Source organism: Oratosquilla oratoria, chromosome 4 (genome assembly GCF_046742065.1).
Source record: "Oratosquilla oratoria isolate Oo_2021 chromosome 4, ASM4674206v1, whole genome shotgun sequence".
In the NCBI taxonomy this organism is placed as follows: Eukaryota; Metazoa; Arthropoda; class Malacostraca; order Stomatopoda; family Squillidae; genus Oratosquilla; species Oratosquilla oratoria.
Genome location: NC_134780.1, coordinates 23,227,949 through 23,250,935, shown reverse-complemented (window position 1 = coordinate 23,250,935; position 22,987 = coordinate 23,227,949). Strand labels below are relative to the sequence as shown.

The 22,987-nt window shown below is 39.8% G+C and overlaps 1 protein-coding gene across 6 annotated transcripts in view; it reads right to left on the bottom strand.

Moving 5' to 3' along the window:
* The window catches only part of LOC143024667 (ubiquitin carboxyl-terminal hydrolase 47-like), a 130,525-nt gene that overhangs the window by 8,148 nt on the left and 99,390 nt on the right, over nt 1–22,987 (bottom strand). For all 6 annotated transcript variants that reach the window (XM_076183644.1, XM_076183645.1, XM_076183642.1 and 3 more), the window contains 16 exons: nt 22,082–22,162; nt 21,754–21,873; nt 20,454–20,712; nt 20,138–20,313; nt 15,708–16,004; nt 15,348–15,541; nt 15,008–15,227; nt 7,486–7,683; nt 6,724–6,888; nt 5,169–5,348; nt 4,483–4,690; nt 4,121–4,356; nt 3,891–4,014; nt 2,841–3,112; nt 2,538–2,743; nt 1,392–1,494 (listed from right to left, as the gene is read on the bottom strand). In XM_076183644.1, the coding sequence (XP_076039759.1) occupies nt 1,392–1,494; nt 2,538–2,743; nt 2,841–3,112; nt 3,891–4,014; nt 4,121–4,356; nt 4,483–4,690; nt 5,169–5,348; nt 6,724–6,888; nt 7,486–7,683; nt 15,008–15,227; nt 15,348–15,541; nt 15,708–16,004; nt 20,138–20,313; nt 20,454–20,712; nt 21,754–21,873; nt 22,082–22,162 (3,039 nt within the window). The remainder of the gene's footprint in view (nt 1–1,391; nt 1,495–2,537; nt 2,744–2,840; nt 3,113–3,890; nt 4,015–4,120; nt 4,357–4,482; nt 4,691–5,168; nt 5,349–6,723; nt 6,889–7,485; nt 7,684–15,007; nt 15,228–15,347; nt 15,542–15,707; nt 16,005–20,137; nt 20,314–20,453; nt 20,713–21,753; nt 21,874–22,081; nt 22,163–22,987) is intronic.

Sequence of the window (22,987 nt, the reverse complement as noted above, 5' to 3'; positions counted from 1 at the left end):
CCCACCTTCACCTCAAACCATTCACTCTCACCACTCAAGTTTTTCTACTCATGTAAAAGCTATTGACTGCCCTTAACAATTTACCTCTAATACATACATACACTAAAGGGAGGTAGCCAAAAAACAAAGGCATTAAAAACAACTCCCACCCATTCCACCTCCATTTCTTGGCTCCTCCTGGATGATAGGTCATCCCTGGATCTTACCCATTTACCCCTAATACCATTTAATATCTTAAAATAGGAAAAAAAAAAAGTTTCATGCAGCATGCACTATGACTACAAAAACCAAGACATACAGTATAATTTTATTATAATAGGTCCAATTGTGAAGGTAAACTATTTAGACAAGAAAGAGAGAGAAAAGGTTCAACCTATATATGAATAACAAGTTTCACTGTGCATGATGGGAAGGGCTAGGGTCAATTCTTGGCCATGAAAATATGAAAAATATTTGCCAGTTACTACCTACCTAAATGTATTTGAGATGTATGGTGGATGACACAAATATCAACAGAATAAGGAATGTGGTAAGGCAGAACTGGGGTCGAAAGAGAGCTGTTCAATTAGGTAGATCAAGGAGTGCCAAGATGATTTGGGCATATGGAATGAGTGTGGACAATCCTAGCAAAAGAGTAAGAGTATGGGAAGCAAAAGTGGACAGAGTATACTTGAGTGGAAGACCAAAAAATGAGGTATATGGATGAAGTGAAAGGGGGCACTGGATGCAAGAGGGATGTCTGTCACCCAAGGAAGCAAATGTGCAAAAGATCTGAGTAAATGGATGAAGAATTGACATGTCTCAAAGGGATGTTCTTGTCTTCTCAGTAAATATTTTTGAATGGACATGGGGATGGAGGCACTATAATGAAAAAGTTGGGGTAAAATGGTCTCAGCTGTTGGGCCCTATTGTGAAAGCACTGTGTCTCATTACATTGCTTTTCACCCAAGCTGTATGTCAGGAAACAGGGATGACCCTTCATCCACAATGTTCTAAGATGGGAGTGGGCAACAAGTGGGATTAAGATGGGTGTACGCTTTCACTCAGTCAACTCCCTTTCATGAATAGAAAGGGCTTTCGGTACAAGTGTACCAGTAAATAAAGTGAACATCAAATATGCAATAATTCATACAACAGGATTATTTTTTTAGATTCTTTCTTTAATCAGTTTCATATGTCATAAAATGCAGTGTTTTATAATTTGCTGTTACATTATGCTCTAAAAATGGGCTATAAACATATATATCATAAATTAACATTGCACATATATTATAAATTAACATTGCTGTAGCCCACAAATCAGAGGTCAACTTAAACTCAAGATCAACTTTTACAAAAATATATGAAAGTATGTGAATTAAAAAAATGAAATACTCTGGTCTAACACTTACTTTGGAGTCCTTAACATTGTCTTCTGGTGATGAAACGTTTCTGTAATCTGGGGAACTACTTGTGTCGGACAATTTATCCTCGGGTGGATCCCCAACTAAGGTTCTGGAACATATGTGCATACATATACCAATGGCTTTTTCCCCCTTACAAGAGAGGTAGCCTACAAACATAGGCATAAAATCCACTCCTACCCATTCCATCCCCACATACTCCACTCCCATCCACCCCCTCCCTCATATCTTGTAAACAATAAATATATAAATATAGAGACAATTGATCCCCACTTCAAATCTAGAGAATAATATCAAAACTCTACCTTATGCAGATAACCTAACAATAATGGTCCACCACAACAATTAAAAAAAAAAAACACTTACTAAGAACACCAAAACATACAGGCATACTGAGATAAAACAGAATGGCAGTCTCCCCTGTTCACCCCAGACAACCATGAATCAAAGAAATATCCAATAGTAAGACTGAATGACCAAATTCTTCCATTGGACAGGAGCCTTGAAATCTTAGACCTAACTTTTGATATCCATGTCCTTCAGCCCACTCATCAAGGGCCTAGTAGTGACAATCAACAAGAAAATGAACGTACTAAAAGATCAGTAGCAAGCTCTGGTTTTGGTTAGCAGGTAGAAATGGCAATCACAGTGCATAAACATTCCTACAAATCACACCAAACTATTCCTCCACATCATGGTTCTCTACAATCCAAAAGCAGACATTAAACATGAACTATTAAGAATAATAGCTGGATGCACTAAAACAACCAACTATAAATCATGCAAGAGCCCTAGATTTCACCCACACATCCCATCACATAACACAAGTCCCCCTCAACCACACACAAACACAAACACCCTTTTCATGGGGAAATCTGCCATGTAGAAAATATACACATTCATGTACTGCACATGTATCGTGGATTGAATTGGAGTTAGGATAGACATTGATAAGGCTAAACTACAGGATTAACTCATCTCTATATACCAAGAGCTTCTGCCTTATAAGGGAAGTAGCCCGCCAAGGCATGTTCCCACTCCTCTCCATCACCTACTTGTTTTCCTCTTATCATAGCCCCTCTTTTGTGTATCACCATTTATCTGCACCCATTTGGCCCTAAACATCACTCTTACCGATCACTATCACTGGTTAAAGATGAATCTTCACTGGCACTCTGGTCACTGTTTACAGTAGATGATCCAGCACCACTGTCAGGGTCTACGATGCCCTCGTCCTCTCCATCACTGGCGGCACCCACACTAGTACTCGCTGCTGTGCTAGGAGTTGTCACGCTGCTCCCGCTTTGGCTACAAGTGTCACTGCTGGCTTTACTACATACCTGAATGCACAAGATAATCAATGCATTATCCATACTTCACCTAAAACACAAGGTATTTACAAGTCACAGAATCAAAACAAATAATCAAATTTCTTACCCCACTTTCTTTACTATGGGAACTAGCTGGACTGCTTGCACTTGTTGAATCACTTGGTGTGGTAGTAGTAGTGGTAACTATAGTTGTGGATGAAGTTGTAGTTATAGAGGCACTTTCTGCTGTGCTAATGGTGGGAAGGCTAGGGGCACTGGAGGTGACTGAGGTGGAGGTAGTAGTAGAGGCAGTAGTGCAAGTAGTATATGTACTGCTTGAGGCACCAGCCTCAGTATTTTCCTCCTTATAAGCAGGAATCTGAAGTTCAGCTAATGCATCTGTAATGCAACAATCCCACCTGAATGCCAGTATGCTGAGAAAAATGGAACACTGACCCAGGGCAGAGGACAGGATGCAGGGATGACCTGTCATCCAGGAGGTGCCAAGATAGGAGGGAGGGAGGAGGGTGGAGGGGAGTGGAATATATGGGAAATGAAATGGGTGGGAGTGATTTCTGTGCCTTTATCTTTTTGGCTACCCCCCGCGTAAGGGGGAAAAAGCCTTTGGTATATGTATGTATGTATTAATATCTACATAAAGTACATTCAAAAGAATATCATCTTTAGCAATGATACATCCTACCACATGAGGGACAGTCTGTCGAGAGACAGTCTGTTTTTACATATTTACGTGATTGTAATTTACGGGAAAGGAGTAATGCTCACTGGGTCTTATCTCCTATTCTCCGATTTTCTAACACATCTAGATTTGAGTCTAGGTATGTTACAAAATTTGAGAATAGGAGACAGGCGCCAACAAACGAGTGTAGTAGAGCTTGTATGAGACTGGGGAATGGGGAGAGTGAGTGGTTTGAGGTGAAGGTGGGACTGCACTAGGATTATGGAATGTCACTATGGTTGCTCAACATGTATATGAATCAAGAGGTGAGGGAGATCAGCCAAACAATAACAAATAGTTAAAATTCACAACTATCTTCTCCCAGTAACAGGCACATCTTAGCACGAACAGTTATTACAAAAGAAACTGTCCTATTTTCTTCATAAATATATATAATACTTAATAAACACATTCTAGTAATAATCATGACCTATTTACCTGAACTCGTGTCTGGGAGTGAACAGTGAAGGGTAATGGTGTTTTCGAAACGATCCATAATGTGATACATACTGGAACCAGTAAAGAAATCATTTGGCTCAATACCTGATGCTTCGACATAAACCTGTAAAAGGAAGATAGTTGACAAATACAAATAATAACTAACTAGTTAATAACCATAATTTCATACATTTATTCAAACTGAAACCACATCCTATTTTGCTACTTACTTTACTTGATCTGTAAAACCCTTCCAACTTCAGGGCTTTTGTATCTCCAGTAAGGAGTTTGAGGCCATTGTAATACCTTTCTAAAACTACTCTCATAGTATCAGGATTGAGACTGAAATGACGTCCTAGGAGTTCCTTAAATTCTCGTACAGTCATCGACAGACTTCCCCGTACAGTAAAGGGACCTTCTACTTCTTCAGTCTGCAGGTCAATCAAGTGCACTTTCACTGTGGTACCTATGCAAATACAGTAAATAAAGACCATTATTAAAGGATAAAACTACAAAAAATAAACACACATTTCTGGTCCTCAAGAAGGATGGCATGCACAAGTAATACCATTATCGATACAAGTACACATACCTCCTGGTTTATATACTTCAAACTGCTTGTCCTCATCCCGAACCTCCATGAGCAAATCAAACTTGTACGAGCTCCTAACACCACCAAGAATTTCAGAAATCAGTTCGTCATCTTGGCCATCAAAGGAGCACTCTAAGCTGTCGTGGACTTCCTCGTATTTCACTAGTCGACATCTTTCCAATGGAACAACTCCTTCTAGTTCTAGTTCCTAATAACAAAGACAATGTAACACTAAGTAACACTTCCGTAACACTAATTAAGATTCCAGAACACTACGTAATTTCCTAAACTACAGATTCCAAAATAAAGAACAAAACAATTATTTTCCATTTATGCTGAGAGTAGTATAAAGGAACACAAGGATATCATAGAAAACAATGAAAGGAAATTAAGGAACAACAGTTGAGCTGGCTGTTATGTAGTAGTAGCTGAGGGAGGAGCGCAGTCAACAGCTAGCTTTCCTCATGTGAAAAGGATGAGGAAACACAGAAACAGAGGTCTTGGGCCCTGTCCCAAGACACAAGTGTCAGCTCCTCACAGCTGCACCTTCAAATGGAGGCAAGTGTTTATGGATTTTGAAGAGAAATGGAAAAAAGATGATTCTTTTTGACCACCATTTGGAGGTACCTGTCAATGGTACCTGCAATTGATAACTTCTACTAGATCTAAAATAACTGTATTCTTACTTCATATGCCAGCTTCACCGTTTCCCTGAGCGTCGTGTCCTTGTGAATACGCAGCTTCTTTTCCATCATATGCTTAGTTGTTGGATGTTGGCAGAAGAGTTTGATTCTGCACATGGAGCGTTCCATTTCCCGTGCCTCCCGCTCTGCTGCCTCCTCATCTGCCATTCTCTGCACAAGCTCCTGCAAAAAATTATGAAGCAATTTATATGGTGAGATTTAAACCTGAGTTAAGCTCCTCAATGTTACCACGCAGGTATGAGCAATATGAAAGATCTATTGTATGACATATCTTCTTTGCAGATTGACAGTAAACAATGCAATCACCCATCTTTCATAATACATCTCACCACTACTGATTCCAAATAATACAATTCAAAAGCTGGGGAAGGGGTGGGGGATGAGTTAGTTAGTTAGGTGCAGCCTGTCACACTGGTGAAACCTCAGGATACACCCAAGGGCTGAAGGGTTTTCTCTTCTGCTACATGGGCATGGCCCGCCTTTTTCTAAAGACATGGTCCTGAGTGGATACACATAGGATTTGTGTATTTTACCTAGTTGCATTTACCTAGTTGTATTATATGAGAAGAGAGCTATGCTCAAAGTGAATCTTGTATCTTTCAGCATCAAGTTTGTTCTTTTTCAGATCTCTTCTATAACTATCCTTTTTGAGTTTCTTTTAATGTCCTCTTGTTTTTCTCTTATCCCACTTTAATAAATCATCTCTGTCAAGGACTTCCATCTCATTCATAATTCTGTAAATGGTCAGTAGATCTCCTTTTTTTTTTCTTTGTTCCAGGTTGGTAGTTCCAATTTGGACAATCTTTGTTCATATGTCAATTTCGAGTGTTGGTACCATCTTTGTCATTGCTCTTTGAATTTTTTCTAATTTCTTTATATTCTTTTTAGTACTGGGTGTCCATAGTGTTGCAGTGTACTCCAATCTTGGTCTTATCAGTGTAACTAATATTTTCTTTACCATTTCCTCATCCAAGAAATCAAATGCCTTGTGTGTGTCTTCATCCAAGTAATCAAATGCCTTGTGTGTGTCTATGTGATTCACCATGGTCTTGGATCACATGTTGGACTCACAATTGGCAGCTATTACCCTCCCAGATGAGAGCTCAGAGCTCATATATAATCAATCTATGTGTAATGCTGTGACCTTACACACACACACACACACCCAACTCCCTGCCCACAAGAGGTGGAGTAATGGCTCACAGCTGTGTGTGTGAGATCTATTAAAGACATCTGGTGAGCTGGGCAGGTTGCGAACCAGCATCCACATTGTGTTCATCTTAGTGATTTGAACATGGGTTTTTCATGCATGAAGTGAGAGGGCTGACATCCAGCCAACAATCGGCAAACAAAGATGGCAGAATCCTGGGAGAAGTGCAAATATATATGTAGAGTACCAGGGAATAACTGGTCAAGTACATTAACAGAAGGAAAGGAGAAGGAATCAATGTTAATATCTAAGATCACAGAACACTGACACCAGGAATATGTGGATATCTGATTGTATAATGCTACAAGATAATTAAATATTACTTACTGTGATATGTTTGGGAAAATGTTCCTTAGTAAATGAGTCCACATTTTTTTCTTTATCTATCTGTCTATACATTAACATATAAGCATTTGCACTTGAACTCCAATTGGAATAGTAGCCTCTTGATGACCCTCCACCATATGTTTTGCGAATGTCATCATACGTTATCTGTCAAGGAAAACAAAAGCAAATGACTGAGGTGTGTACAACAGACATCCTTGTTACAAGTGAGACAAAGCAAAAGGTAAGGATGAATGTAAGATGGAGAGAGTAAATTACAAGGGCAAAAGAGTTGTTGTTCCCTTAACTGTCTAGCCGAGCACTCCCGTCTCCCTGAGGAATGCCACGGTTTTCCCACAAATCATGGATCGAGTATATGTTGTGTTGTTGGCATGCATAACTGTGTACAGTGCAGTCTTCCATAATGTGCTATATAGTATGGGGTTAAGTGTCACTTTCTGGACAGTTATCTGTGATGCAGTCATCCAGCTGCCTCTGGTAACTTAGAAGGGCCGGATGGTGACCATACCACAGCCTGACCAAATGGACTCTGCCCTCTCAGGAGAGAAAGGATTTATAGGAACAGGCAAAAGAATTAAAGATCTGGCTGTACTCTCTATCATGGATGCATAGTAATGAGTTTACAAACTTGGAGAAATTAATGAGCACATGATGTATGTGAAAGTAGGAACGAGTGGTATGAAAGTGATGATTATATGTATACACTATCTATAATAAGATTAATCAAGAGTTCTTTGTGCTTACCCGAGAAACACTCTGGTCATTGAAGCAGTACCATTCACCGGTAGTAAGATCCTTAATGTACGCATAATAGTGACCACCTGAAGCACTACCAGAGTGTACCATAATGGAGAACAGATCATACACAAAGGGTCCACTTGAAAGGCAAGTTTTGTTCTTTTCATTATACATACTGCTTACATCAATACCTTCATCTTCATCCTGTCAAGGAAATGGAAAGAATAAGACTAACAAACACAGAACAATGATTTAATTATGCACATACCATTCTCAGGGACAAAGAGTATCTGTGAATAGTGGTCCTAATCAATGGAAGTCAGAGAAAACTGTCTTCCTCCCACCCACTTTCAAAACATATCACCTTTAACTTCACCCAGAGGTGCAGCACCAAGGGATATGTACTTAATCACTGTACCACCCCATGCTAGCTCTCGCTATCTCAATAAATTTGGATTATCTCCCATATTTTTCATATAATGAGAGCTAACAACTGATGTCTACTCCTCTCCTCTTTTTTTTCTCCGCTTGTGAACCAATGACATGGATACATGACCCGTACTAATACAACACATACTACAGTCCAAATAGCCTTCCTAAAGAGCTGCGGGAGGTCCCAAGGACTACTGCCAGCCACTTTGGAACTGTGTTTCCAGATAATGGAATCCAAAGAAAAATCATTATCATCCAATCAATTGATCTATTAACCAGGTCTCTCTTGCAGGAGACCCATGGTTCTCAAGAAACTAGTAATAGCCATGATATGGACCCAATAATAATAATTAATAATAATAATGAAAATAAACAATGATTAATAATGATAAATAATAATAAATAATAATAACAACAATAATAATAATAATAATTAATACATACATACATATACCAACAGCTTTTTCCCCCTTACATGGGGGATAGCCAAAAAGAAAAAGGCATAGAAATCACTCACACCCATTCCATTCCCTACATATTCCACTCCCCTCCACCCTCCTCCCTCCCTCTTATCTTGGCACCCCCTGGATGATGGGTCATCCCTGCATCCTGTCCACTGCCCTGGGTCAGAAACAGTGTCGCAAGACACAGCACATCCACAGTAAGGCCGCTTCATAAATTTGGCAACCCCCCCCTCTCCATCCCCTCATGCAGAAAAGGAGATGGGGAGCAATCCCTTCGGGCTACGTCAAATTTTTTCTCATACATACTTCCTCACCCCACTCCCCATCCACTCCCCCTCATGCATCACAGCATCATCCATACACAACCCTTCTCCATTCACCCCTATCTTCTGTCCTCTCCCGTCCTTCCTCAACAGACATTCCTCTCTTTTGTAATGCCCCTTTCACCCCATCCATCCATCTCATCCTGGGATGCCCCTCGTGTTCACTCCTTCCACACCTCTTTTACTAATCTTTCTTCACTCATTCTTTCCATGTGGCCGAACCATCCCAATACTCTTTCATCAACCCTATCTCCTAACTCCCTTTCCACCCCTGTTCTCCTTCTCACATCCTCATTTCTCACTCTATCTAGCCTAGTAACCCCCATCATACTTCTCAGACATTTCATCTCAAACACATTCAAACTCCTCTCTCTTCCTCTCTAATGTTCCATGTTTCTGTCCCGTACAGTGCTGTTGGCACAATCACTCCTTCATATAACCTCCTCTTAGCATCCATTCCCAGATGTCCATTTCTCATTACACTTTTTAATCTACCAAGGCATTTACTCGCCTCTCTCAATCTACATTCTACCTCCACCCCCACTCCTCCCTTCCCTGCCACATTTGCACCCAAGTATCTAAAACTGTCTACTACCTCCAGTCTCTCACCCTTAATGCTCACATCCAGCCTGCTGTCACTCTCTCCCCTTGTACATCTCATCACCTTACTTCTACATACATACATACATATACCAAGGCTTTTTCTCCTTTACAAGGGAGGTAGCCAAAAAGGAAAAGGCATAAAATCATTCCCACCCATTCCATCCCTGAATACACTCCACACCCCTCCACCCTCCCTCTCATCTTAGCACCTCCTGGATGACAGGTCATCCCTGCACCTTGTCCACTGCCCTGGGTCAGAAGCAGTGTCGCAAGACACAGCACATCCACAGCAAGGCCGCTTCATTAAATCAGCGACCCCCCCTCTCCGTCCCCCCATGCATAAAGGAGAAGACGGGGAGAAATCCCTTCGGGCTGCATCAAAATTTGCTCACACATACTACCTCACCCCCATCCCCCCACCCATTCCACCTCATGCATCACAACATCATCCATATACAACCATTCTCCATTCACCCCTATCTTCTGTCCTCTCCCGTCCTTCCTCAACAGACATTCCCCTCTTCCCCAAAGCCCCCTTCACCCTATCCATCCACCTCATCCTAGGACGTCCTTTCATGTTCACTCCCTCCACATCTGCCTTCCATACCTCTTTTACTAGTCTTTCTTCACTCATTCTTTCCATGTGTCCAAACCATCCTAATACTCTTTCATCAACCCTATCTCCCAACCCCCTTTCCACCCGTTCTCCTCCTCACCTCCTCATTTCTCACTCTATCTAGCCTAGTAACCCCCATCATACTTCTCAGACACCTCATCTCAAACACATTCAAACTCCTTCTCTCTTCCTCTCTTATGTTCCATGTTTCTGCCCCATACAGTGCTGTTGGCACAATCACTCCTTCATATAGTCTCCTCTTAGCATCCATTCCCAAATGTCTATTCCTCATTACACTTTTTAATCCACCAAGGCATTTACTCGCTTCTCTCAATCTACATTCTACCTCCACCTTCACTCCACCTTTTCCTGCCACATTTGCACCCAAGTATCTAAAACTATCCACTTCCTCCAGTCACTCTCCCTTAATGCTCACTTCCAGACTACTGCCACTTTCACCCCTTGTACATCTCATCACCTTACTTTTGCCCACATTTATCTTCAGCTCCCTTCTTTCACACACCCTCTCAAACTCTGTCACTAACTTCCTCAATCCCTCCTCTGCTCACTTCCAGCCTGCTGTCACTCTCTCTCCTTGTACATCTCATCACCTTACTTTTGCCCACATTTATCTTCAGCTTCCTTCTTTCACACACCTTCTCAAACTCTATCACTAACTTCCTCAATCCTTCCTCTGATCCTGCTACAAGTGCAGTGTTATCAGCAAACAACACTTCCCTCCATTTTCTTTAACCATCTCCAACCCCTGACCCACTACCCTTGCATTCACCTTTCGCACTACCCCATCCATGTATAGACTGAACAGCCAGGCGACATAACACATCCCTGACAAAGCTCTACTTCTCTCGTAAAAACTCTTGGCTGCTCTTAACAGCTTTCCTCCTATCCCATATATCTGCAGTACCTCCCACAGTGCCTTCCTGTCTACCTTGTCATAAGCCTTTTCCAGATCCATAAAACCCCAAAACACATCATTACCTTTTCCTATAGCTTTCTCACACATCTGTCTTACCACAAAAATCTGACCTATACAACCCCTACCTGTCCTAAAACCACACTGTTCCTCACCAATTACTCCCTCTGTTCCTCTCCTAATCCTTTCAATCAAGACCCTCCCATAAGCCTTCCCAACTACACTCAACAAGCTGATCCCTCTGAAACTACTACACTCACACTTGTCCCCCTTTCCCTTATAAAGCAGGACTATACAGGCACTCCTCGAGTCCCCTGGCACTCTACCCTCTCTTAAACAACAATTAAATAATCTCACCAGCCAGTCCACCATAACTGTACCTCCTTTCTTCAGACATTCTGCATGGCATTCATCCAACCCAGGTGCTTTACCTGCTCTCATCATCTTAACAGCTGCTTTCACTTCATCCTTCCCTATTTCTCATCCATTTTCCTCTCTCATCACTCTCATTTTCTTAGAACTTCCCACTGCAACTACCTTTCCCTCCCTATCCTCCTTCACATTTAGCAACTCCCTAAAATACTCTGCCCACCTTCCTCTCACTGCCTTCTCTTCCATTATCATCTCTCCATCTGCACTTTTTACCTTTTCTTCTCTACTTGATTCGCCTCCTCTTCCTCTTTTAATTTCTTTCCAAAACATCTTTTTATTACTTTCAAAAATTTTCTGTCATACTCTTATCCCTTTTCACATCTGTTCTCCTCTTTGCTTCCTTTATCTTATGCTTAACTTCCCTTCTCTTTACTTTGTACCTCTCATACGATTCCCTCATCCTAATTTGTAGCCAATCTATGAATGCCTGCTTCTTCTCTTCTACACCCTTCTTTGCTTCCTCATCCCACCACTCACTACCCTTCCTTCTATTTCCTCCCACTCTCCTTGTTCCACACACCATCTTTGCACATCTTATGACTCCCTCCTTGAACCATCCCCATTCCTCCTCCACTCCTAGTTCTACTCTATCCTTCACTCCCTCCCACTCCTCTCTCAGCTTCTTCTTATACTCCTTCTCCTTTTCTTTCTCATTTAAGCAGTTCACTTTAAGTACCTCCCTACCTTCTGCCCTTTTCCTCTTTCTCCACCTATTCTCCACTCTCAATTTACCTTCCACCAGAAAATGATCTGATATTCCCCCACTCTCTCCCCTTAGAACATGTACATCCTTAACTCTTCCTACCATACTCCTGGTCATCACTATATAGTCCATTAATGCTCCATGTGCCACCCTTCCATCCACCACCCTCTCCCATGTGTACTTATGCTTGACTTCCTAAACACTGTATTTGCTGTATTTTATTTTATTTACTGTATCAACTCTCTTTCAAGACACATCTCCACCATCAATTCTCCACAACAATTTTTACCTCGAACTCCATACTTCCCAATCACTCCGTCTATTGGTTTGTTTCCTACCCTAGCATTAAGGTCTCCCAATACAACTACACTGACATTTCTCCCTAATCCCTCTATGCACTCATTTATATCTACCCAAAAAGCCTCCCTTTCCTCTACTCACTTCTCACTAACAGGCCCATATGCACTTACAAAACCCACATCTCTCTTCCCAGCTTCACCTTCATCCACATCAACCTTGATGAAACCTCCTTCCACTCCACTACACGCTTATTTATCTCTTCACTTACTAGTATAGCCACCCCTTCTCTCCCTCATCCCCTCTTCACTCCTGAGTACAGTACCTCCCAGCTACACTCCCAAATTCACACTTGCCCTTTCCTTTCATTTTAGTTTCACTCAAAGCCAGCACATCCATCTTTCTTCTCACAAACATACTGCCTATCTCTTCCCTTTTACTCTCATCTGTACCACATCCACACACATTAAAAGATCCAAACTTTAGGGTACTGGTTGGAAAACTCCCAGACCCTCTTATGCCTTTACTTTTTTTAGGAATGTCCCCTTTGGGGCTACAGGTAGCAGGACTCCTAATCCCATCCCCTGTCCCGTTTTTTGTCGCCTCTTACGACTCAAGTGGAAAGACTTGGTGGTAGCATTCTCTTCCCCCACCACAGGGTAGGCAAAAAAAGGAAATGAATATTCAGAGAAATGGTACAGGACAGTAACAAGGGGTTGGGGGGCAGCATAATGGAGGGACAGTCGTAGTATAAAAGTGTCATAATTTCTCTATGAAGAGTTTTCCTCTATCACAGACAAAATGATGTGTGTCTCTGGTCTGTAGGGGCACCCAATATAGACCCTAAAGTATCAACTTCATGCTACTTTGCCATAATAACATGCAGCCAATAATAATAATAATGTGTTCACCATTCTTTGAGTAATGGTTGTATCTATGGCGGCTTAATTCTGTGATCAGGTCTATTCTGTGTTGGTGCTGTCTATAGCTGGATGTTGAGATATTGTGACAGGTTTGAGGTAGGTGGAAGAGTAAGACATGGGTCTAGGGCCGAGTTCATTCCTGACCGGTTTCGCTTTGAGCTTCTTAACCTCTTCACTCCGGGGCACATCGCACGTCTGGCAGCATTAGCTGTCCGATGTGCGATGTTGCGTCATAATAATTGCATTATAAAAAATAAAGTCAGTGCTCAATCGTTCGTTCTCTTTCACCCGTGTATTTTGATAACCATAGAAAATATGATGAAGCCAGTTTAGAGAGAATGGAGGTTACGTAAGTACGACTACAATAAATATAATCAAGATGCTGACGTCGGCATCATCGAGTACCCAATTGCTCCTCATGCCGCCTACGTAGGCGTCACCGTATGGAAGTGGTTAAGAGGATTCCTCCAATATCCTCTGAAGAAGCTCTAAGCAAAACTGTGTCTTACTCTTCCACCTTCCTATAGCTGGATGGTGACCTGAATGTAAATGTATTATTGTGGTCCTTGTTCCTCTAGAGGAATTTTTCTGTGGGATTAAGTATCAAGTTTGGTGGTTTGTTTTGAAGATCTTGTTTAGTGATCTGAATGTGTGTGTTTGCTGTCAATATACTGTGTGGTACAGGTGGTAGGTTGTTGTACAGTGAGTCCCCCTTATACGGTAATTCTTTATCCGGTAAATTCACAGTTACGGTATTTGGTAATTACTACCCTCGATTCTATTTATGGTAAGAAAAATTCACAGATATGGTATCCACTCGTGTTTTGGAGGTAAAATTAGATATTTTGAAGAGGAAAGAGCAGGGAGAAGGTACGTCTGCCATAAGTCAAAACTTGGGTTCGGTATATGGTAATTTCAATTTGCGGTAAGATTTTCAGGAACACATATGTACCGTATAACGAGGACTCACTGATTATGGGTAGTATACTGTTATATATTCTAATATTTGCTAAAGTTGAAATAAGAGGAGGAGCCAAGAAAAGAGGGAGGGAGGGGTGGGGAATGGGAGTGAAGTGTGTGAGGTTGAAATGGGTGGGAGTGGATTTATGCTTTTTGACTTTAGCTACCTCCTTTGTAAGGGGGAAAAAAACCTTGGTATATGTATATACCAAGCTCATTGGCTGAGCGGGTTAGGGCGTTGTTACTACTTGCAGCGAAGGTCGAGGTGAGGGTGGTTTGAATCCTGCCACCAGCAAAGTTGAACCAAGGGCATGGTTCATTAAATTCCATGCTACAAAGCCCTCTGTAAGGGGCACCATCCTAGCCTCCCAATAGAGGGGTGTGTGATGTTCAACAATATCATCATCATCATCATCATCATCATCATATGTATATATATATGAAGAGTGATTTCCCAATTGTTTACAAATGTGGCCAGCTCTAGTTGGAGCAATGTATGCCTTCAATATTACAATTCTATATCTTAATTGCTATCCATGTTTAAATAGAGTTCTACTACAATATATCCAAAACTGATGACACATCGTAACAATAACAACTTCAAAGGAATGGGAAGAGTGAATCCCTTAAACATCAAGATTATATCTTAGTATCCATCATGTAAAAAGGAGTTCTACTATAATACATCCAAGACTGATGATAAACTACAATAACAGTTTCTTTAATCAATGAAAAAATTAAATAAAATTAAATATTTAATAATTAAACTATTTTGTATTTTTCTAGATGAATTGAGAACATTAGAACCAACTTCAACTCCTAGGGCAGGATGCATTCTGACCGTATTTTCATGTGGATGAGGTGGTACATGTGTATGCTCAATGCTGCTGTCCTCTCCGTCAATTGTAGCCAGGCCCGAGTCCGAAGTGGAGGCATCATCGGGTTTATCTTGTGCTACTTTCTCTTGTCCTACGTGAGTGGTGCTCTCGATTTTCTCCTCCTTATTTTCACTTGCACAATCTATGAAGTTATTCAGGTCCAGTACATTGGGGAAAGTGACTCTGTAATATAAAGGTGTATGATAAAACATATGCTATACCAAAAAACTAATGCTCCTTATCTTCTCCATGCAGTCTGTTTACTTGCTGAATTCACAAAAAAAAACAACAACAAAAACTTACTTGTCATTTAATTTTATTCTGTGCAGTGTCTGATAGTCAAAGTCAAACCTCTTCAAATGTATTGTTAAAAGGTAAGGGAATCTTGTAAACTTGAGTCCTTTGTGAGCGTCACACAGGTTGTTGCACTTGGAGCACTTGTACTTGTTGTTACCTGTTAAAACCTCTGGTTCTACAAAATGCTTTAATGCTTCTTCCTGCAAACAAATCAGAAGTGACTGGTCATGGTTCAGGGTGAACATATATCTTCCAATAAATTCATTCTAAACTGCACATTGCAACTACAGGCAAACATTTTTAATCAGCTCATATGTATCAAATTCTAACGACTTTGTAAACAGAAGCAGTACAACACAGGCTTACCACAGACTGATATGCCGAGCTGGAACCAAAGGGCCGAATGGGCAAGGGAATGTCCAAATAAGTGTCCTCCCTGGCACTTTCATAGCCACATTCTAAACACTTGACATAGTCCTTCATTTTGCCTTCATATAACCTGTTGATCAAATCAGCCTGGTCAGTGTTCTTGAAGGACAATTCAAGAGCATCAAACATGACTCGACACAGTTCCTGGATGTCGTGCTGCTGCCAGGCTTCGCTGCTGTCCCATCCAAAGCTGCGGGTCAAGTTGGTGGTCTCTACGGCACTCTTGTTGGCTGTCTGGAATACAATCTTCAATTACATTTCTCAACAACATACATCATTGTTAGTTAATACATACAAAACCTGTCAAGAGCCCAAACAAATACATCAACAATATCATTAGAACATGAATAGTTACCAGCTTATTCAATTTACGTTTCATAAGCCTTTCTGCATTTCAATATAAAATATTTGAAATTAATTCTGGAATAAACACATGCTTTCATGGTGAAAACCCAGAAGAACCTTCTGTTCCTTAATAAAATTCAACGCTCAGTATAAATAATAACTTAGCATATGATACTACATACATACATACATACATACATACACACACACACACACACAGTTGTGTGTTGGCATCTGGCAGAAGCAGTCATATAACCCAGCTCTAGAAGTCAAGGAAAAGTTCCAAGTGATAAACAGATATGGAGGAGGACATGGGGTCCTAATCTTATATCAATATATATCAAAGTTGTGTATTCAATATGAAATTTTTGGAAAGCAATAAAAGAGATAACCATAAGCTGGAGTGCACTGTAGTTTAAAACAATGACAACTAACGATTAAGCAAGTAACGAAATGGTTATTGGTAATAAACAGGAATAAAATAATGATTGTAGAAAATTCATAAACGAGCAAAGTAATTTAGACCAACTGAACACAGGAATGGCAACCATGAATGAGAGTGAAGAGAATAGTAGAAGATAAAGTACAGGTTAAAAAAATAAATGAAAACGCTCACAAAAGAGGTAATTAACCATATGATCAAAACAGAAAATTTTAAGACTATACCAAATGAGATCACAATATCAAAGGAATTCTACAAAAGAGAATTTGAGGAGTTAAATGGTGATTATAAAAAGTTAAAAGAAGAAACAATTAAGTTATAGTACCAAGATCATGAAGAGAGTGAAAATTGAAAAGTATTGTCAATTACTACAGGAAGAGTTAGATAAGTTTTATGAATGGAGCTAAGAGAGGAAGATGAATTTCAATAAAAAGAAATGTAAAATCCTGGAACTAGGTCTAAGTAAAAAAGATTGATGAGAAGTTACAAAGTGGGAGGTGAATTAATATCAAAGACAAAAGAGGAAAAAGATTTGGGGATTTTAATCAAGGGTGATCTACTGCCAGCATATACGAGTTAACGGAAAGATTTACAGCAGAAAGAACTGTAACTAATCCTCCTGCCTCCTCAAACAAACATGGAGACAAGGAGGGTCACTCATTCAGCATACTTCTCACAAACATCACACAAGTGCTGGAAGGATTACACACAAAAGCACCACAAGAAAGAACAGTCATGATGGGAACAAACATCCACAAGAGATTTGATAAAGTTCCTAGACACATACTATAAAAAAAAAAGGTGACAGAGATAGATATCCACAATGACAAAAAAAAACAACCAACAAACTTCTTAGCTGGTAGACAATACAATGGAATCCCACAAGAAGAAATACTTCCACCTACACTATTCAACCTCTTCATAAATGATCTCTACTTTCAACACCAAATCCAAAACAACACTAAAGTGTTTACCTACACAGATGACCTGACAATGACCCATTACAGCAGCTAAGAACACCAATGGCTACTTAAACAAACTAGAGCAACGGCTTTGAAATAACAGAACGTCGGCCTCCCCTCAAGGATCACCAGTAACATTACTCACCCCAGACAACCATGAATCAAAGATACATCCAATAATAAAACTGAGAATGGTCAAACCCTTCCAATGGAAAAGAAAGCAAAAATTCTGGGCCTTGCTTTTGTTACATGACCTTCAGCCCATACATCCTAGATCTGACACTGAAAATCAACAAGAAAATATATTAAAATCAGCCACAAGCATGGGCTCTGGAGAGTAGAGGGAAACTCTAATCAAAATCTAAAAACAGTTCTTGAGAACTACACTCAACTATACTACCACACCATAGTTCCCAATAATTTGGAAAACAGACGACCAACAAACCATACAAAATGAAGCACACATAATAACAACAGATGCACCAAAACCACCCTCAATAGAAAACCTGCACAGAGAAACCACAGAACATCACATGAAAATGATAGGTATGCATTTCTATGCAAGAGCCCTCAACCCTACTCACCCATCTTGTTACATCACAGAAGCATTACAAAAAAACAGCAGTATGCTACTCAAGCATCTACAACAACCTACTACCTACACCACACAAAAACACATTCACATACATTCTGATAAAAAAGCAAGCTTTTCAAAACTGACCTCCAAACACCTTTCTTCATCAAAACCTTTCAGACATTAGTCCAACAGAAAATTCCATTCCTTTCCAAGGGAAGCAAGAATCAAACCCTGACTGCATTCATATCATTATCCAGCACCAAGACAATACCAACACAGAATAGACCTGACCACAGAAGCAAGCTACCCCAGGTGCAACCATCACACAGAAGACATTGAACACATCATTTTACACTGCTCCATCCCAGACAACAATACAATATTTCTTCCTTGAGTGACTTATGAGACTAATCTCATGGCTGTTGGGAATCTCCTGCAAGAGACCTGGAGCAATGGATTGATTGACTTACATATTTATACATATATACATACATACCAAAAGCTCTATTTCCTTTTATATGGGGAATGGCTGAAAGTAAACATACAAACATCCAAACCCATTCATCACCACTCCCATCTTTACATCTAATAGATGAAAGGTCATCTCTATCACTACTTAGGCAATGCAGCAAGACACAGCAATTCCACAGACATGAAATTTAGCTAAAACCAGCTCTTCTTAATTTTGCAGTAACAGGACTTATAAACATCTCAAATGGTTACCATTCATCTATGCCTTACTAAATCTTTTTTAGAAATGAATCACAAATAGTGAGCTCCACAGTAGCTCCATTCTCAATGTGCAAGGTTCTGCCTAGAAAAATGGTAATGATTCCATACCATATTCTATGCTTTGAGGTTAAGATAAACTAGAATGTATAATTACTGAATAAAATCTGTGTTCTGATACACACTACCACCTACCTAAAGCTATGTACATGGTATCACTTCTTTCATGATAATATGTCTTCCCCTAACCAGCTTCACTTCCATCTGTCCATCTGCACCTTTTACCTTGTCCTCTCTACCCAACTTGCCATCCCCCACACTCTTTAATTCCTTCCAAAACATCTTTTCATTATTTCCAACATTTTCTATCATACTCCTAACCCATTTTACATTTGTTCTCTTTGCCTCTGTCACCTTATATTTTGCTTTTTTCTTCTTCATGTCTTTCTCATATACTTCCTTAGCCTTACCTTAAAACCAATCCACACATACTCACTTTTTCCCTTCTACTATTGTCTTCACCTCTTCCTCCCACCATTCACTCACTACCTTTCTATTCCCTCCTATCCTCCTTACCCCATATACCACTTTGGTAACTACTTCCTACTTAAAACATGCCCATTCTTCTTCCACTCTTACTTCCTCTCTCTCTCTCTCTCTCCCAATTCCCATATATCTTCTCAGCTTTTCCTGGCATTTTTTCTCATTTTGTTTCTCACCCAATTTGTCATTTCTAAGCACCTCTCTACCTCCCACCCTTTTCCACTTTTCCTCCATTCTCTATTTTCCTTCTAGCAAAAAATTATCTAACACTCCCCACTCTCTCCCCTGAAAACATGAACATCCAGAACTCTTCCTGTTCTTCCTTTTGATGCCAATACATAATCCATTAATGTTCTATCATCCACCTTTCTCTTCAACACCCTTTCCCACTTATATTTATGTTTGATTCTCTTCTTTAACATTGTGTTTGTTATCATCAACTCCCTTTCTAAACACATCTCCATCATCTCCACTACATTTGCATTCCTCCCAAACTATCTAAACACTCATTTGAATCTATCCAAAAAGTCTCCCTATCCTCTTCACTTTTCTCACAACCAGGTCCATACACACTTACAAAAATCCACATCTCCCTTCCTAGAATGCTAACATATCTATCTTCCTTCTCACAACCTTAGTGTAAATCTCTTCTAATTTACTCTCATCTATATCACAACCACATACATTTTCACATTAAAATTATTTCATTGCACATTCCAATGTCTATTCATGAATGCTCAGTTCCTAGTTAGAAAATTTTGTTATCTACCTGAAGCATCAAGAACAATCTCTGCAATTGACAGGGAATATTTTTTGAAGCCTCTTCTTCACTTCCTTTAAATTCCCATCTGTATAGTGCATTTCTAAATTCTGGTGTCATAAAAAGCGTCTGCAAAAGGCTGTTGAGGTAGCAAGTCATTGCTTGGTTAACAAGTCCAATGTAGCCTGAAAATGGCAGAAAAAACTAATGGTTAATGAACGAAACATGACAATTTACTACCAAAGTCAACAAAATCCTAAACAACAATAGACCACTTTCATAATTCTGTTAACTTAGCATAAATTGTAAGAATGATACAAGTTACCTGTTTCCTGCTTAATGAGTGCTGATGAATAAGAGTACTCAGGGGGATTTTCATAATTATTACTTCTTTCAAACCACTTTTTTTCTGCACTGTTTGCAGTAGGAGATGCTGAAGCACCAAGGCTAAGGTCATCTTCGTCTGTTCTCCGAGGTGGTACACCACCCTGATCGCTCAAGACAAGATTATTTCGTTGCGCTCCTTCAACACGAAATCCTGCTTCTCCTAGAGATTTTTCTGGTTCAACTTTATCAACTTCAATCTGAAAGATAAACCATGAAGACATTCATCAATACCAAACTAAGTATTTACACTGTTGATCTATAGAATATTAGTTAATAATAATTTCTGTCTAAATTCTCTAACTGGAAAGCTACTACTCTACAGAGGTCACTAATTATCCTTGGGCCCTCTCACAGATCTCTCCTGGAAGATATGTTGTAATAGTGTGGGTTGGTAGGATGAGGATGAGGAGGGGAACAGTTGCTGACTGACTGCCCTCCTTATGTGAGGAGGAGGAGGAGGAGGAGGAGAGGAAGAAGAGGAAGAAGAAGAAGAAAGAGCCGAAATCACATAGAGCATCATCCATTTTAACCACTTCAGTATGAGTCAAATTTTCGCACGCAGCATCGGCTGCCATATGTACGATTCATCACACTATTTGCATTATAAAATATAAAGTCACTGCTATAGTACTCATTCTCTTTTACTCTGAGTAATAATAAACACAGAAAATGTGATCAAACCAGTTCACAAAATCCAGGGTAACTCATGTACAACTACAATATATATATATATATATATATATATATATATATGTGAAGACATCCTGACAGGTTGTAAGAGGAGTAGAGGGAAACACACAAGTAGAACAGGAGTTTATTCCTTGACTAGTTTCGCACAGTGATGCTTCTTCAGAAAGAATGGTTTGCATTACAGAATAACTGGTATTAAATACAAAAAATATTAGGAGAAAGAGGGTATAAGGGAAGGTCACTTCCTATTCATGGTGGCACGAAATCGTGCGGGTTGGTCGGACTGGCGCTCTGTTCACTCGTAGCACCACACGGAGCTCCTGTTCTACTTGTGTGTTTCCCTCTACTCCTCTTACATATATATATGTATATATATATATATGTATGTATATATATATATATATATATATATATATATATATATATATATAGTCAAGACACCAATACTAGCATCCTTGTGTACCCACTTGCACTTCATGATGCCTAGGTAGGCGTCATCATACTGAAGTGGTTAAACAGACAAAAATTTTAACACAAATTCTACTTACTTCTTCTCCATCCACTCTTTGAAGTATAAGGGTGAAAGAATCTGGTTCATATTTAAATCTTCTTCCTACTTCTTGTAAAAGTTCCCCAACTGTCGACTTAGGAGTAGTAAGTAAGGTCACCTGTAATCATATCAATATTGAGAATTACATTCTATATGAGTAATAATCTCTACTAAATTAAATGAAAAACATGCATCCAAGTTATTCACCTGATGAAATTGACAAAACTGACAGCCAAGTCCTGGCTACAGCTAATTTATACCAACTATATTATTAAGCCCATTATAATATATGCATGCACTGACAAATAAGAATTGTAATTAATTACCCGATTGACCACACTTGTGAGAGCTGACATATCCCGTACATTGATGTAAACACTCGATTCCCCATCTTCCCCTCCGTCAGACTGTAAAGAAAGAAAAAATATAATTAAAATTATGATAATTTAAGACAGGTCCCATTATTCACTTAACATGAAAGACTATACAGAAAAAAGAATATATATATGAATTACATCTTATCATAACAATAATGTTGACATACTATGGATCACTTCCCAAATCTACTAGAACTGAAAATATGTAGGATTGTATTTTGTTGCCAATACCCAGTCCTTCCACCTTTGGAGATAATAATGTGCTCAAGAGGCAGTATAATACAGGTGGTAAAGGAGAGCTGGGTAGTAGGATCACAGAAATTAAGTGATCAACATTCTTTTCTGAGTAGAAATTATTCCTTGATCATATGAAAATATCAGTCATTTAATCCACTGCCTAAAGTCTCTTTGCAGGAGACCCATGGCCCCCAGGTAACTGGTAAGAGTCCAGATTGTCTCACAAGTCACCACAAGAGGTACTGTGTTATGTAGGTAAGAGAGACAGACATGGAATTTTTTCTATTTTCCACATGAGATGATGGACGGGGTGGGGGGCAATTACAATGTGAAAAGGCTTTGCTGTGGTTCTGCTGTGTCTTGCTGCATTGCTTCTGACTTAGGCAGTGGGCAGAAGACAGGGATGGCCCTTCATCCACAAGTAGCTAAGATGAGAAGTGGAAAAGGGTGGTGGATGAGAGTGGAATGGGTGGAAGTGGATGTATGCCTTTGACTTAGCTACCTCCCTTATAAGGGGGAAGAAGCCCTTGTTATATAGACAGATAGAGAGTGTGGGTAAGGCTAAAGTAGGGCAATGTAAGATGATGCAAAGGGGAAGACCGGGATGTTAAAGTGGTC